Genomic DNA, 15,195 nt, shown 5'->3' on the forward strand with positions numbered 1-15,195 from the left:
TGTTTAATGGTGTAAATATGCATTAACCCACAGAACTTGTGGTGTAAATATGCATTAACCCACAAAAATAGTTAGTTTTCAGTTAATATCTACTAGCTAGTAGCCCAAACAACAACCCAAACCTGAAATAAGTAAATTATATTAAATATAAAATCCATATTTTTCTGAAAGTAAATATAAAATCCTTAGTAATTAATTAAAACTAAATCTGGGAAGCTTAAATTTGAAAATGAATTTTAGATTAAATTAATAAAAGAAAAGAGTTCGGAGGGGCAAAAGAGTCAAGAGAAAAAGTATAGGTAAATTGGTTGGGGAATAAAAAGAAGGGAAGGAAGAAAGAAGGTTGGCTTATTATGGAATGTACTTTGGATTTTGTTTTTGTACTTTTGGAAGAGAGAGAGAGAGAGAGTGGTTGATTTCGCCCAAAATTCCATTTTCTATTGTATATATATCTTCCTTCTCCTTTTTCGATTTTGAAACAGTCTCTCTTCCTCTCTCCTACCACACCCTCATTTTAGCCTCAATTTTAGCTTTCTCCATATTCCTCCTTCATTCTCATTCTCTGGTTTTTCCCCTTCTTCCCAGTCTCTTCCTTTGATTTTGTGCAATTTTGTGCCTAGCAGAACAAATTGCTTTTCTTTGGATTGGTAAACAAAATAGTATGGGCGATGACATCAATGAGCCAACACCGACTCTGTCATTGTTCACTTTCTTCTAATTCTCCGCCTTTGTAGTTTTTATAGCTAGTTTTCAAAGTCAATTTTAGCGTCTCTTTATTATATAAAATTTTCTTATAAGGGAAGACTCTGAGTTAGGTTTCATGGAATTTATTGGTGTGCGCGCTTTTTTCTGATTGTGAATTTTATTTGCTTTTTAAGGTTTGAGTCTTCGGTCTTTGATCATATAGTGGTGCGAATTGAGTCGTTTTCTTAGGGTTTACTTCTTTTTTCCCCTTATGTTATATTTGTTTTAAAATTAGCTGATGGAATAAAAAAAAAGGGTTGGTGATAGGGAATTTTGTGGTTTTATACATTTTTTCTGTCAATGTCGAGAAAGTATTTTGATTACTGATTTTCTTCTTATTGGTGGGCAATCTAGTTTTTAGGTTATAAGGTCAATATTGGAGGGAACTGGATTAAGATTTTTGGTTGGTGAATCAGGGGTTCAAAAATTTCATTATAGTATTCGATCGTTTAAAAAAATAAAAAAAAAAATTAGGTTAGATTTGGGGGTGAATTTTCATTGTTGATTGCGGAATTGCTTCTTTGATCATTTAAGCTGTTTGGTTTGGATGAGCATAAGTATGAGATGAAAATTTGAATACATCAGACGGGCAAACAAGTGGGGATTTAAGATTGATTTGATTCATTTGTTATTTTGTTCTATTGCTGTCTAGGATTAAAGGTACTCTTTGTTTAAGGATTATAATGGATTCGGATGCTGAGGGTGTAAAGGCGGTGGAGAAGGCACCCGAAGAAAAACAAGGTGTTATAAGTTCAAAGGTGAGAGGAACGGGAAGTGTTAGTGGGAAGGATATGATATTCCGAGCCGATCAAATTGATCTTAAGAGCTTAGATGTACAGCTAGAGAAGCATCTTAGCAGGGTTTGGTCAAGGAACATTGATACCCAAAGGCCTAAAGAGGAGTGGGAGATCGAATTAGCTAAATTAGAGATAAAGCATGTTGTAGCCCATGGAACTTATGGTACTGTGTATCGTGGTTCTTATGATAACCAAGATGTTGCTGGTAATTTTTCTTTCCTGATTCAACAACTGTTTTTATTGTAGTTTGTTTTGGGATGTTGATTGCAATTTACATTGTGTTGCTGGATATTGCAGTGAAGCTATTGGATTGGGGTGAGGATGGTATGGCAACGGCTTCTGAAACTGCTGCTCTACGGGCATCATTCCGGCAAGAGGTTGCTGTTTGGCACAAGCTTGACCATCCCAATGTCACAAAAGTATAGTTTTCTTCTTTTAATATTTTGTCACTCTTGTTCATTAGGTATTGCCAATTAAAATGGAATTAGTAGGCCTTTATGAGCGGTGGAAATTTTGGGTTTCGTGTGTGTTATGTTACGTAGATATATAGATGTTTCATATGGTTCATAATGTCGTGTTAGGCGGGTTGTCTTTGTAAACCGATCTTGTCATAAATTGTCACCCCTAGGCTGCGTAATTACCTATTCGAATATGTGAATACTTTGACTATGGCTGCTTGGTGTTTCTTGGTACTTGCTATTTGATGCATTTGTTTTATGCATACTTGAGCAGATCTTTTCTGTTGATTTTGTAAAATAGGCCCGCAAGTTGTCTGCGATTTTGGAATACTTATATTGTATATGTTTTAACAGTTCATTGGAGCATCAATGGGAACAACAAACCTGAAGATTTCTTTAAAGAACCCGAATGATAATCCAACATCCCTCCCTTCTAGGGCATGTTGTGTGGTTGTTGAGTACCTTGCTGGGGGAACACTGAAAAACTTCCTGATAAGAAATAGGCGGAAGAAACTTGCATATAAAGCTGTGATTGAAATTGCTTTGGATCTTTCTCGAGGGTGAGTTCCGTATTATTGTCTTTCTTCTCTAGAATACTTCGTAAATAAATTGAATTTTCATTGAGCTTCTGCTTGTACTTATTTGCAGGCTTAGCTACCTACATTCAAAGAAAATTGTGCACCGCGATGTCAAAACAGAAAACATGTTGCTGGATACTCGTAGAACTCTTAAAATTGCTGATTTTGGTGTTGCCCGTGTTGAAGCTCAGAACCCAAGGGACATGACTGGTGAAACTGGCACCCTCGGCTACATGGCACCGGAGGTATTCTTGCCTTCACAACAATTGATACTCTTTTATAGTCAAGAGTTTTTTTCTATGCTGTATAAGCTGGTCTAAAGTGAGTAGGATTATTATTTCACAATAAATGGATAATTTCAAGGACTGCAAACGAATCGAAGAGAGCTATAGTTTATAATTTAATGTTTGGCTTGAGTTCAGTAATTTTATAATTATTGAAAAACTGAAAATGCAATTGAATCTGCATTTGACTTTATTGTTGAATAAGTTCTTAAAAATGTACTACTTGTAGGTTCTTGATGGCAAACCATACAACAGAAGCTGTGATGTTTACAGCTTTGGCATATGCTTGTGGGAAATTTATTGCTGTGATATGCCTTACCCTAATCTTAGCTTTGCTGATGTATCGTCTGCTGTTGTTCGACAGGTAAGTTTAAAAACAAATTAAATACGTACTCTTACAATGCTGATCTTTGCTGTGTATATTATATGGATGCCACACTTCGCAATGTTCATTTATACTCTTAAATCTCGTTTTAGAGATTAACCTGTTTGGTCAATGAAAAAAGTGTTAGATACTGTTGAAATTGAATATATAGAGAGATAATGTTCCATGGTTTTGGTGACAGAACTTACGACCGGATGTTCCGAGATGCTGTCCAAGTTCGTTAGCAAATATCATGCGGAGATGCTGGGATGGTCATGTAGAGAAACGCCCTGAAATGGCTGAGGTTGTGAGAATGTTAGAAGCTATTGATACAAGCAAGGGAGGTGGGATGATACCTGATGATGACCAGACGGCACGTGGTGGCTGTTTCTGTTTCGCCCCTGTTCGTGGTCCCTGAATTCCCTTCTTTAATATTTTTGTTTCTTTTTGCCTTCTTGTTTTATTGGAAGGCAAAGACCAGATCATAATCAACTTGCTCCTTGATTAATTACTGCTAGAGTTTATTGGCTATGAAAACATGGCATGAGGTTCATAATGTTGTTTTATGTCATGGCTTATTCATATATCAATATGTCCCTTAAGGCCATCATCATTTTTATGCTTTTTTTTTTTTTTTTTTGGTTATAAACGGTGGATTCCACTTGGAAGGTGGTACCATCCTTGATTAATTGTTATCAATATTGAAGATGTAAAGCAATTAAACCAGCCATTTATATAGAAATGCTTTTTTGCAAGGTATTCCAACAAATTTTGTGGATTGAGGAAATTACACGATTGAGGAAATCTTGTAATGCTAAACATTTTTAGCCTAAAATGTATACATTTGTAAGAGAGAGAAAAATGGCAAATTATATCCATGGACCCTCAATTTAGGTTACTTCTTCTATGTCTTATATTCAAAATCGGACATAAAAGGTTTCCAGGCCAAATAGTCTCTAGTAGGAACAATCTTACTGTATTCTCTTATGTTCTAAGAAGTCCAAAAATCTTAATTCTATATGATTGTATCGATCTCGAAATTAAAAAGTTCAAAGAATTAAAATTATTTAGAATCACATTCTTTATAAAAGCATATTTTTATTTTTCAAAATCGCAATTTTAGAATTTTTTTCTCTAAATGATCTCTTTCTCTTTTCTATCCAAATATGTAAATGAAAATCAAAAAGTTTTAGAACATTTTTTCCATGAGTTCTATAATGGTAGGGTACTTGCTATTAGAGTAGAAAGTTTAAAAAACTTTTATGTTATTAAAAAGTAAAGTTCAGTCTTTTATGCCAATATCAAGCAAAATTTAAGAATTTTTATGTTCGGTTTTGAAGGTGAAGGGTCATAAAGAATTTTTATGTTCGGTTATAAGCGTAATTTATCCGAAACAAAAAGATGATAAACTTTTAGATTCTCTTGGTTAGTACTTTATACACTGTTGAAGGATCATAACAAAACAGAATGGAGATTTATAAATTCATAATTCCATGGTACAAAATCATCCAGTTTGGAAAGCAAATACACCTCATCAAGTGCTCTATAAATGACTTCAGATTGTGGGTGTGATTCATCACTAGCTGAAAATTCATGAAACACCCCTTCAATCTCTATCAAGCTATGACCAGGAATCTTCTTAACCTTGCTCTCCCTCATCATGCTTCTAATCATCCTAACATCACCCCATCTTTTACCATCAGCACAAGTTGCTGATAGCTGAGCATAAATTCCACTGTCTCCAGGATCCAAATCCATTAGTTTTTCAGCAGCATGCTTAGCCAATTCAACATTCCCATACATCCTACAACCATTGAGCAGAGCACCCCAAGCAGCTTCACTTGGCTCCATTGGCATCATGTTTATCAATTCATAAGCTTCTTCTACAAGTCCAACTCTACCAAGTAAATCAATCATACAACCATAGTGTTCTCTCTTGGGCGTAACACCGAAAACCCTCTCCATGTCTCGAAAATATGCGCGGCCTTCAGGGACTAGTCCGCTATGGCTGCAAGCTGATAACACACCTACGAAGGTAATATCATCTGGCTTGAATCCTTCACTTATCATTTCCTTGAACATAACCAGAGCTTGCTTTGCTTGCCCATGAGTAGCATAAGCTGCAATCATGGAGTTCCACGAAACCGAATCTCGCTTTGTCATGTTATTGAACACTTCAACAGCAGAGTCTATCACTCCACATTTAGCATACATGTCTATTAATGCATTTGCTATGATTAAACTAGTTTTTAAGCATTTTCCCATTTCATGGAGATGAATCCATTTCCCCAGTTCCAAATATCCCAATTGACCACAAGCAGAAAGCACACAGACCAAAGTGTTCTCCATTGGAATCAAACCTGATTTCATCATATTATGAAACATTTCTAAAGCTTCCTGTGGTTGATTATTTTGGGAATACCCAGCAATCATGGCATTCCATGAAACAACATTTCTCTCAGGCATTTCATCAAACAGGGTTCTTGCTACCCCAAGTTCACCACTTTTAGCATAACCATTGATCATGGTAGTCCACGAGAACACATCTTTAATTCTCATGTTATTAAAAATCTCTCTAGCAGTAGACAAGCAACCACATTTCACATACATGTCCAAAACTGCATTCATCAAATTCAGATTAATGTTCAAATTCTTCTTTTTTACATACTCATGGATACTCTTCCCTACACTCAAGTCCCCATTCTCAGAGCAAGCTGAAAGCACCGAAATCATGGTTACTTCATTTGGCTCAACATCAGTCAACAACATGGAATTAAAAAGATCTAAAGCCTGATGATAACAATTAAGCTTAGAATAACAATCAACCATTGAGGTCCAAGAAAAAACATCCTTCACAGAGATTTCATCGAACACTTTACGAGCTAAAACCAAACACCCATGAACACCATAGAAATAAATCAGCCCGTTTTGAACCAACAAGGCAGAGGAAAACCCCAATTTCCAGATTGCAGAATGAACTGATTTCCCCTCTAAAACTCTTGAAAACTGTTCACATGCTTTCAATGCAAAAACGAAGCTCCTAGTGTCCAATTCAACCCGTTTTTGAACCATTTGGCGGAAGAAAGAAATCCCCAAAAGCGGCATTTTGGCTTTGGAGTATCCTCTGATCATCGTATTCCAAATGTAAGTATTGGGGTTTTCAAATTGGGTAAATAACAAATGAGCATAGTTTAAATCTCCATTGTCAGCCAGAGCGCAGAAGGCCAATACACGGCTGAAAGGGAATGTGTGGGTTATGAGAGAAGTAACGGTCATGCGGGCTTGTATTTGCTTTAATTGAATCATAGAAGTGCAAGACTCCATGATTAAGAGAATCGGGTGAGTGATGATTACATTGGTGGTTGAGTTCCATTGGGTTGGTTTGACAGTAGGATTGGTTGATGATGAGAGGAACTTGATCGGACGGAAGAGGAATTGATGGTTGTGAGTTATAGTAGAAGAAGATAATGACAGACGAAGTGAGATTTTTGGAGAGGATAGAAAAGGTTTCATGTGAAGGTAGAACTGAACATTGATCAAGTTGAGATCGGTTTCAATACTTTTTTTTGAATCAGTTTTTGTCTGTTGAATCTCAGAAACGAAGAAAAAGAGATCGTTTAAGGTTTAAGCCAAGCCCATAAGATTGGCCCAACAAAGCCCATATATTTAAAAGAAGTAAATTGGGAAAATTACACAGAAATTCATTTTTTTTTTTTTTGAGGAAGCAGAAATTCATGTTTTAAAAACTATTTAAACTATGTCAAGTTATAATTTTTTATTATATCAAATTAGTAAAATCAGTACTTTTAATATATTTACGAGCCATATATTTATTTCTTACAAATATATATAAATAATAATATTAGGGCTTTCTACATGAATATCATAACTAACTATAAAATTATAATTAAATCAGATTATCAAACTTAATTCTAAATATACCATTATTTGCTACACATATAAAGTATGATTTTACATCCTAATTTAAAAATTCTAAATTACAATTTATAAATTCTAAATCCTAATCAATATATTTTAGACCCTAATTTATAAATTCTAGTTTTTAAAATATATTAAAAATAGTGAATTTATTAGTTTGACATAATCCAAAATTATGATTTGACATATTTGTAAATAGTTTTTAATTTCTATATAATTTTCCCATAATATTATTTATCTACTCCCTCTGTTTTCTCTGTTTTCTTTTTATAGTTCGTTTAAAATAATTTTTAGATTATTAAAATGACTTTTTTTTTTGAAAGATGATTATTAAAATGACTTATTCCTTTTAATATTCTTGTTTCCTAAAATTGTATCGTTCATGTAAAAGAACTTTTTTTCTTAATCGTTATGACTTAATTATTGGATTTTTTTTATTTGTTATTTGCTGATTGATTATTAGTATTTGATAAAAATTATAATATGTTTTTTTTTTACAACCAAAGAAGCATATATTAAGAATCAAGAAGAAGCATATTACAAATAAAATCAGGGGTACAGAAAACCACTCACCCCGATGTAAAGGTAAAATACTACTTCTAGCTAACAAATGAGCAACAGAGTTTGTAGAACGACAGACAAATCGAATAGAGCAATTAAAAAGCTCGTTCAATGAAAAATGACAATCATTGGCTAAGACGTTAAAAGGAGATGAAACCTCTAACGAGCGGGCCATAGACTGTACCACGATCAAAGAATCTGATTCAATGATTACATCTTTCCATCCGCGTTCTTTGATCCAACTGAGAGCTTCACGGACCGATAGCGCTTCAATGAACGATGCATCATGGTAATTCTGCAATATACCATTTTTAGCCGCAACAAATCGGCCCAACTCATCCCGAACGATACACCCAAACCCAGTCACATTCTCGTTCGCAAATGACGCACCATCCACATTTAGTTTTAAAATTATAATATGTTATTAGTATGTAAAATGGTTAATGTAGACATGTTTTTAAATCATGAATCAAAGTACAAAATCATACCCATGCTGAAACACAAAATTCTAAAGGGATAAAAACATTTTATGAAGCGTCTATCAAAATTTAATAATAATCATAGATAAAAGGGAAAAATACAAAAATAAACATTGTGGTTATACCTGTTTTCGATTGCAGCATTGTGGTTTAAAAATTTACAAAATGGTACATTGAGGTTCATTTCATTAGCAAACACATACCAAATTGACTAACGGTGTTAAAAGTCATAGGAAAAATAGTTAATTTGGTTCTTATATTTATTTATTTTATAAATTAACCTAATTTATTATCTAATTATCACAAATAAACTCCAAAATTAAAAATAAAAATCAAATACACATTCTTCTCCATCTTTCTCTACTTTATCCAACCTCTTACTCCTGTATAATTATATTCAACATCCCTAAAACTTTAATTGTCCCATAAACTTTTAAACGTTCATAATTAGTTATCTATTTATTATTTTCTTTTGATACATGATGAATACTTTAACACTTAATCGAGTGTCTCCTATTTTTTACCTCTAATAAATTCTATTGAAAAATAGAATTAGATAAAAAAAATATAAGGGTATTTAGAAATTTAAAATTCAAAGTAATAATTGAAGTTTTGTATTAAGTACATGAACATATGTATTAGGTTTTCTTTTTTTAAATGAATATATTAACGGATTTAATGCATTCGTACAATCCAAAGTTGCAAAAGCTAAAAGAAGACCCACTCAATTTAGTAGAAGGACGACACCGTGGTCCGGCCCTGCTTGACTCGGTTGAACAAGCCCCACTCAGCCGAGTCAGGACCATCTTCTCAACTTTATTCAATTTTGTCTTCCTTCTATTTAAGACCCTATAGTATTAACAATTTAGACAAGGCTGATTCCGGATTTTTGTCTTTATTTTTTTCTTTTGTTCCCCATGTCTGTCGCTCGTTAAAAAAAAAATTCACAATGTTTTTTTGTGGGTTTTTCTATGTGTTATTTTAAATAAATTAGGATATTCTTTTTATACGAGCGATAGAAAAATTGAGACCCAGGATTTTCTTGTGCTAAACCCATAATTTAACTCTTACATTTTTAGGATTTTGAGGATTGTGTCTGTATTTAGTTTTTTTTTTTTTTTTTTTTTTTAATAAGTGTCTCTATTTAGTTATTTATTTTATTAAGCCTTAAATTTGAATGATTTTTTTGAATTTTAATTTTCACACACTTTTATCTCCCACTTACATTACATTAGTTAAACTGTTAGAGAATAATTCAATACATGTGAAATTTATAGATCCGTGATTTGATCAATAAAAGTTAAAAAGATAAGTTATAAAGAAACAAGATGCTCTTTAGGCTTTAAAAAACACAGATGATCTTTCTATCTTCAGAATTATTGAAATTTCAGAGTTTTTTTTTTACCCATTCTTTTTAAGAACATTGAACAATTTACCTCTAATTTTATATCAGTTAATTTTCAAATCATTTTTTTTTAAAACAATGGACTTGAAAAGTTTTGAAATAGATTAAAACTACTTCAAAGTAAAAAAAATGCTCATTGTTTTCTCTATTTGTAAATAAGAGTCTGGGGTTTAAAAGTTTACAGATGGAGATATGTGGTTTACTTTTTTACAAAACAAAGTATTTGAGAGTACACTGATAAGTTCCGATGACATATTTTTTTAAGTTTTTGAAATTATGTTTTATATAGGGTAAATTCAAAAAAAAAACCCATGTGGTTTGATGTTATTCCAAAAAAACCCTTGTGGTTTGTTATTACAAAAAAAAGGACTGTGGTTTGCGCTGTTACCCAAAAAACGGAAATAGGCTTAACAGTGTTAAAATGCTGACATGGCACAGGGGTAGAGTTGGAATTTCGATTTTTTTTTATTTTTTTATTTTTTTCTCTCTCCTCTTCTTCTCCTTCCTCCTTCTCCTCCTCATTCTTCATTCTTCTTCATCCTTCTCCTTCTCCTCCTCCTTCTTCTTCTTCCTTCTTCTTCTTCCCCCTCCTTCTTCCTTCTTCCTCTCCTCCTCTTCTTCCTCCTTTTTTTTTCTTCCATTCTTTTTTTTTTAATTTCCGATTTCCGAAGAAATCTGGAAATTTCCGAAATTCAGAAATTTCCAGATTTCTCCTGAAATCTGGAATTCCAGATTTCCGAAAATCTGGAAATCTGGAAAATAATCAGTATCTAACATGCTTATCTATAAATCATCAATGCAATGAAACAGCATTTCAGCTTATGGTTACTTGTTTCAAATTTTCTTTCAGCAACTATATTTAGCTTCTTGCTTTTGCTTGAAATGATGTTATCTTCATTTCTACTTCCAAACTTACAATCAGTAGCCATCTCTTTCCTATATAAACAAGTAATATGTTGCTTATCTCTTATTGAATGTAACCATTGCAGATATAAAAATAATCAGCGATTTACAATCAGTAGCCATCTTTTTTATTATATTGGCGCTGTGTTGGCAGCGATTTACATGCCTCAGGTTCAAGTTCTATTTGAAAAAATAATAATTGGTATAATTCAACTGATCATGCTAAGTCTACGAGTATTTCATAGAATGACATAAGAACTCACCTAACAATTTATAGGTCCTCAAAAGATAAAATCTAGTTTTCATCTTTGCAGGCTTTCAGGCGTCACTTAATGATACCTGCACATACAGTCTTGGCAGCATGCCTGATATTCCAGATTTCCAGAAATCTGGAAAAATTCCAGATTTCTGGAAAATTTCCAGAAATCTGGAATTTTTCCAGATTTCCGACGGAAATCTGGAAATTTCCAGATTTCTGGAAAATTTCCAGAAATCTGGAAATTTCCGAAACTAAAAAAAAAGAAAAAAAAAGGTAGAAGAAGAAGAAGGAGAGAAGAAGAAGAAGAAGAGGAGGAAGAAGAATAAGGAATAAGGAGAAGAAGAAGGAAGAAGGAAGAAGAAGAAGGAGGAGGAGGAGGAGAAGAAGGAAGAAGAAGAAGGAGGAGAAGAAGGAGAAGGAGAAGGAGGAAGGGGAAGAAGAGGAGAGAGAAAAAATAATAAAAAAAAAAAATCGAATTTCCAACTCTACCCTTGTGCCACGTCAGCAAATTAACGGTGTTAAGTCCATTTTCGTTTTTTGGGTAATGGCGCAAACCACGGTCCTTTTTTTTGTAATAACAAACCACAAGGGTTTTTTTGGAACAACATCAAACCACATGGGTTTTTTTTGGAATTTACCCAATTATATATTGATAAAATATACTCCAAAATCAAATAGCAACCGTATAAAAAGAACATAAATATCAATCATAGACTGCCAAATTAGTAAAAAACTGTAAAATGTCCACCATATGATTTTATTTGATTTAGAGAGTTATTCTTTAGAGGATTGTGTTTTGTCGATATGTAAGAATGTTTTTTTTTAAGATAAAAAATACATCTCATTGTAATAAGAACTTAACTATGTAATTGCAATACTTTGTTTTTGTTTTTGTTTTGTAAATAAAAGGCTTAATACATCACCAGCTCCCTCCATTTGTCCATAATAGTAGATTGGCTCCCTAAACTTTGTAAGTGTCTCACCAACTCCTTGAACTTGGTTATTTCGTATCACCAACTTCCTGAACTTGTCCACAAAAGTAAATCAACTCTTTGAACTTTATAAGTGTCTCACCGACTCCCCAAACTTGCTTATTCTGTAACAACTAAATACAAAAACATATTAAATCTAAATTCTAAAAATACATCTTAATCTATTCAAGAGGTAATTTTTTCTCTTCTCATACCTTTCAACCAATTATAAGAGTTAGTGTTGTAGGTTTGAGAGATCGAATGGATAAGAAATGAGTGTTAGGTGCTGTTTAATAAAACTGGAAAATAAGTACTGAATTTTAAGTGCTGAAAATATTGAGTGATATAATTATTATAAAAAATATTAGTTGATCATAGTTAACTTAAAATGTTAAGTTAAATATTTTGGCTTACCAAAATAAGTGTTTTTTTAACTTAATTTATTAATTTAAGTGGTGGATAAATAATTGTTATCAAACGCACTTAAATTAAATAAGTGCTTAATATTTTAATTTAAGTCATTAAGTGGTTTATCAAACAAAGGCTTAGTATTATGGTTTTTGCATTTAGTTGTTACCGAATAAGCAAGTTCAGGGAGTTGGTGAGACACTTATAAAGTTCAGGGAGTTAATCTACTTTTATGGACAAGTTCAGGGAGTTGATGATACAGAATAATCAAGTCCAATAAGCTGGTGAGACACTTGCAAAGTTCAGGGAGTCAATCTACTATTATGGACAAGTTCAAAGAGCTGATGATATATTAGGCCTAAATAAAACATATCATAAATCTCTATTTGCAAACTTTTAAACCACATCCCTCTATTTACAAGTTAAACAAACCACAATGCATTTTTTCATACTTTCCCCTGAATCTATTAAAATATTTTGTTATTTATAACAACAAACTTTTCACTAAAATTCCATCCACTTACTTGTGTAGTTGAATGCCAATTAAGGCCTAATACTTAACCGATTTTGTTTACATGAACCTTAAAAACCATATAATATTTGATCATTTACCATTAAATATAGACTTATTAGAATTCTGAGTGTATATTTAAAGCATCTTAAGATTTAGATTTTATAAACCTAGATGTAATATAACAGTGAATTACCAAATTCATTTGGTCAACGAAGTATTAATATGCAATTACTAGAAAGTTTGACTATTCATACAAATGTGGTTTTTTTTTTGAAACTGAACTAGGAAGATTTATTGATCAGATAAAAGAGCAGTACAAATACATGGAGGGGGCACAGAGAGCCAGACCTCCCTAACAGAAGCAGATGCAACTGCTCTTGCTGCAGAATGAGCAGCGGAGTTTGGTGATCTATAAATAAAAGAAATAGAAACATTAGGCATTTCCTTTAGAAGGGATTTGCAATCTTCGATAACTAACCCAATAGACGAACTACAACCAGTTTCTCGTTGAAGAGCATACACTAGTAATTGAGAGTCCGTTTCCATTAAAACATTCTGCCGCCCAGAATCTTTAAGCCAGCTCAACGCTTCTCTACACGATATAACCTCCACCAGGAACAGATCAAGTTTACATTGTAAAGAACCATTTCCCGCAGCCAGAATCAGTCCGTCGGAGTCTTGCAGTACGAAGCCAAAACCGGCATAACCTTCGCCCTGAAATAAAGCACCGTCGATATTGAGTTTAGTGAAGCCGATAGGGGGGCATTGCCATTTTGGCCTGGACAACGGAACCGCGCTTGTCGGCGAACCGGTTCGAACCTGCGCGTCCTTCCACCTCACCAAGTAAGAAGACGCCATCCCGTGAACTAGAGTCGACGGTGACTGCTTTGCGGACTAGACTTTATTGTTTCTATTCAGCCAGATAAACCAACAGCACATTGCGGCAATTTCAACATGGTTCGAAAAATCTTTAAAGATTACCTCCTAGAATTCGCGGAAATTGGTGCAGCGGCCACTGATTTCTGATACCGGGGAGAGGCTCTAAACCGCCTTCGCCTTGCGACACGTAACCACTGCATGGAAGACGCTCTCTTCATCCTGCTCACACATCGGACACTCATGGCTCACCGGGACCTTGCGTTTAAACAGTTCAGTCATTGTCGGTAAGCAGTTCTACAAAGCCCTCCAGATCATATTTTTCACTTTAGGGGGTACCTTCATACTCCAGATATCTGTCCAGATCCTATCAGGCGCGAGAGGCGCAATGTTGGCGTTACTTTGGTCCATCCTCAACTGTTTATAGGCACCTCTGACCGTGAATTTCCCCTTAGGGTCCATGCTCCATTCCCAAGCATCCGGTGCTGTTCGTCGGCTAAGCGGAATATCTAGAATTAGAGTTGCATCTATGTCAACAAAAACGCCTTTAATCAGATCCGTATTCCACTCCCCTGGTACCAATCGCAGACTGTCCACCGTTGCGCTTCCCAAGCCGGTGAATTGCTCACTTTCAACATACGAATTAACCGGATCAGCCAGCCATGGATCCTCCCAAATATTTATTGAGTCTCCAGTTCCAACCACCTTACTACACCCCGCCGCCAGAACCGGTTGCGCGGCTAACAGGCTCTGCCATATATAACTCGACTTATTACCCATATCAGCTATAAGAAAGGATGAAGAGGGATAGTATCGAACCTTATAGACTCTAGCTACCAAGGAATTTGGGTGAGAAATAAGCCACCATCCCTGCTTAGATAATAAGGCTTAGATTGAAGAGATTTAACTTCCTATAACAGAGGCCCCCTTCGATTTTTGGAGTGCACAGCTTCTCCCACGATTTCCAGTGGATGCCTCTGCTTCCTGAGCCCAAAGAGCCCCACCAGAACGAGTTCATCATCCGTTCTAATTCCACACAGAGCATTTTAGTGAGAAGAAATAGACTCATGGCGTAAGAAGGGAGATCCTGGATGATTGATTTGAGCAGTACCTCTTTGCCAACGCGGGATAACAGTTTTGATTTCCAGCTTGTTATTCTAGCCCGAAATCTATCGGTGACGAATTGGAAGACCTTTGATTTACACCTCCCCACTAGAGATGGTAAACCAAGATAGTTGCCTGCAGATGCATCTAGCGAAATCCCGAATAAAGCGCTCATCTGCGCCCTCACTGTATGACTACAGTTCCTACTGAAAGAGATTGAGGACTTAGAGAAATTGACCTGTTGCCCTGAGGCAGCCTCATATGAATTAAGGCAATTTTGGACGGTGAGACCCTCTTCTTTGGAAGCTTTGAAAAACAGATAACTATCATCAGTAAAGAATAAGTGAGATATAGACGAAGCTGACCTTGCTACATGACATCCATGTAATTGATATTGTTCCTCCAGAGCAGATAGAGACGCTGAGAGGCCCTCAGCACATATGATGAAGAGATATGGTGAAATTGGGTCCCCCTACCGGAGCCCTCTTGTGGTCGAATTGGCCCCATCACATGGTTATCGTGGATGACTTTATATTCTGCCTTGGTAACAC

At 34.7% G+C, this 15,195-nt stretch overlaps 2 protein-coding genes across 2 annotated transcripts; one reads left to right on the top strand and one right to left on the bottom strand.

Annotated features, from left to right (window-relative positions):
- Positions 1–355: 355 nt before the first annotated feature.
- On the top strand, positions 356–3,838 carry LOC136219696 (serine/threonine-protein kinase 52-like). The gene is made up of 6 exons (XM_066007184.1): positions 356–1,746; positions 1,839–1,960; positions 2,354–2,559; positions 2,648–2,822; positions 3,091–3,225; positions 3,428–3,838. Exons 1-6 carry the CDS (start codon positions 1,428–1,430, stop codon positions 3,641–3,643), a joined length of 1,173 nt encoding a protein of 390 aa, XP_065863256.1. The 5' UTR covers positions 356–1,427; the 3' UTR covers positions 3,644–3,838.
- Positions 3,839–4,677: 839 nt separating this feature from the next.
- LOC136216583 (pentatricopeptide repeat-containing protein At2g22410, mitochondrial-like) lies at positions 4,678–6,745 on the bottom strand. Its single transcript, XM_066003124.1, has one exon. It carries the CDS (start codon positions 6,736–6,738, stop codon positions 4,678–4,680), a length of 2,061 nt encoding a protein of 686 aa, XP_065859196.1. The 5' UTR covers positions 6,739–6,745.
- Between the last annotated feature and the right edge of the window lie 8,450 nt (positions 6,746–15,195).

Source organism: Euphorbia lathyris, chromosome 2 (genome assembly GCF_963576675.1).
Source record: "Euphorbia lathyris chromosome 2, ddEupLath1.1, whole genome shotgun sequence".
NCBI lineage: Eukaryota > Viridiplantae > Streptophyta > Magnoliopsida > Malpighiales > Euphorbiaceae > Euphorbia > Euphorbia lathyris.

What these genes read in the sequence shown, in the direction of transcription:
- LOC136216583 (XM_066003124.1), bottom strand. Translation starts at nt 6,738, where the DNA reads ATGAAACCTTTTCTATCCTCTCCAAAAATCTCACTTCGTCTGTCATTA.
- LOC136219696 (XM_066007184.1), top strand. Translation starts at nt 1,428, where the DNA reads ATGGATTCGGATGCTGAGGGTGTAAAGGCGGTGGAGAAGGCACCCGAA. An exon ending in ACCATCCCAATGTCACAAAA is followed by an intron (nt 1,961 to 2,353) that starts GTATAGTTTTCT and finishes ATGTTTTAACAG; the next exon opens with TTCATTGGAGCATCAATGGG. An exon ending in GCTTTGGATCTTTCTCGAGG is followed by an intron (nt 2,560 to 2,647) that starts GTGAGTTCCGTA and finishes ACTTATTTGCAG; the next exon opens with GCTTAGCTACCTACATTCAA.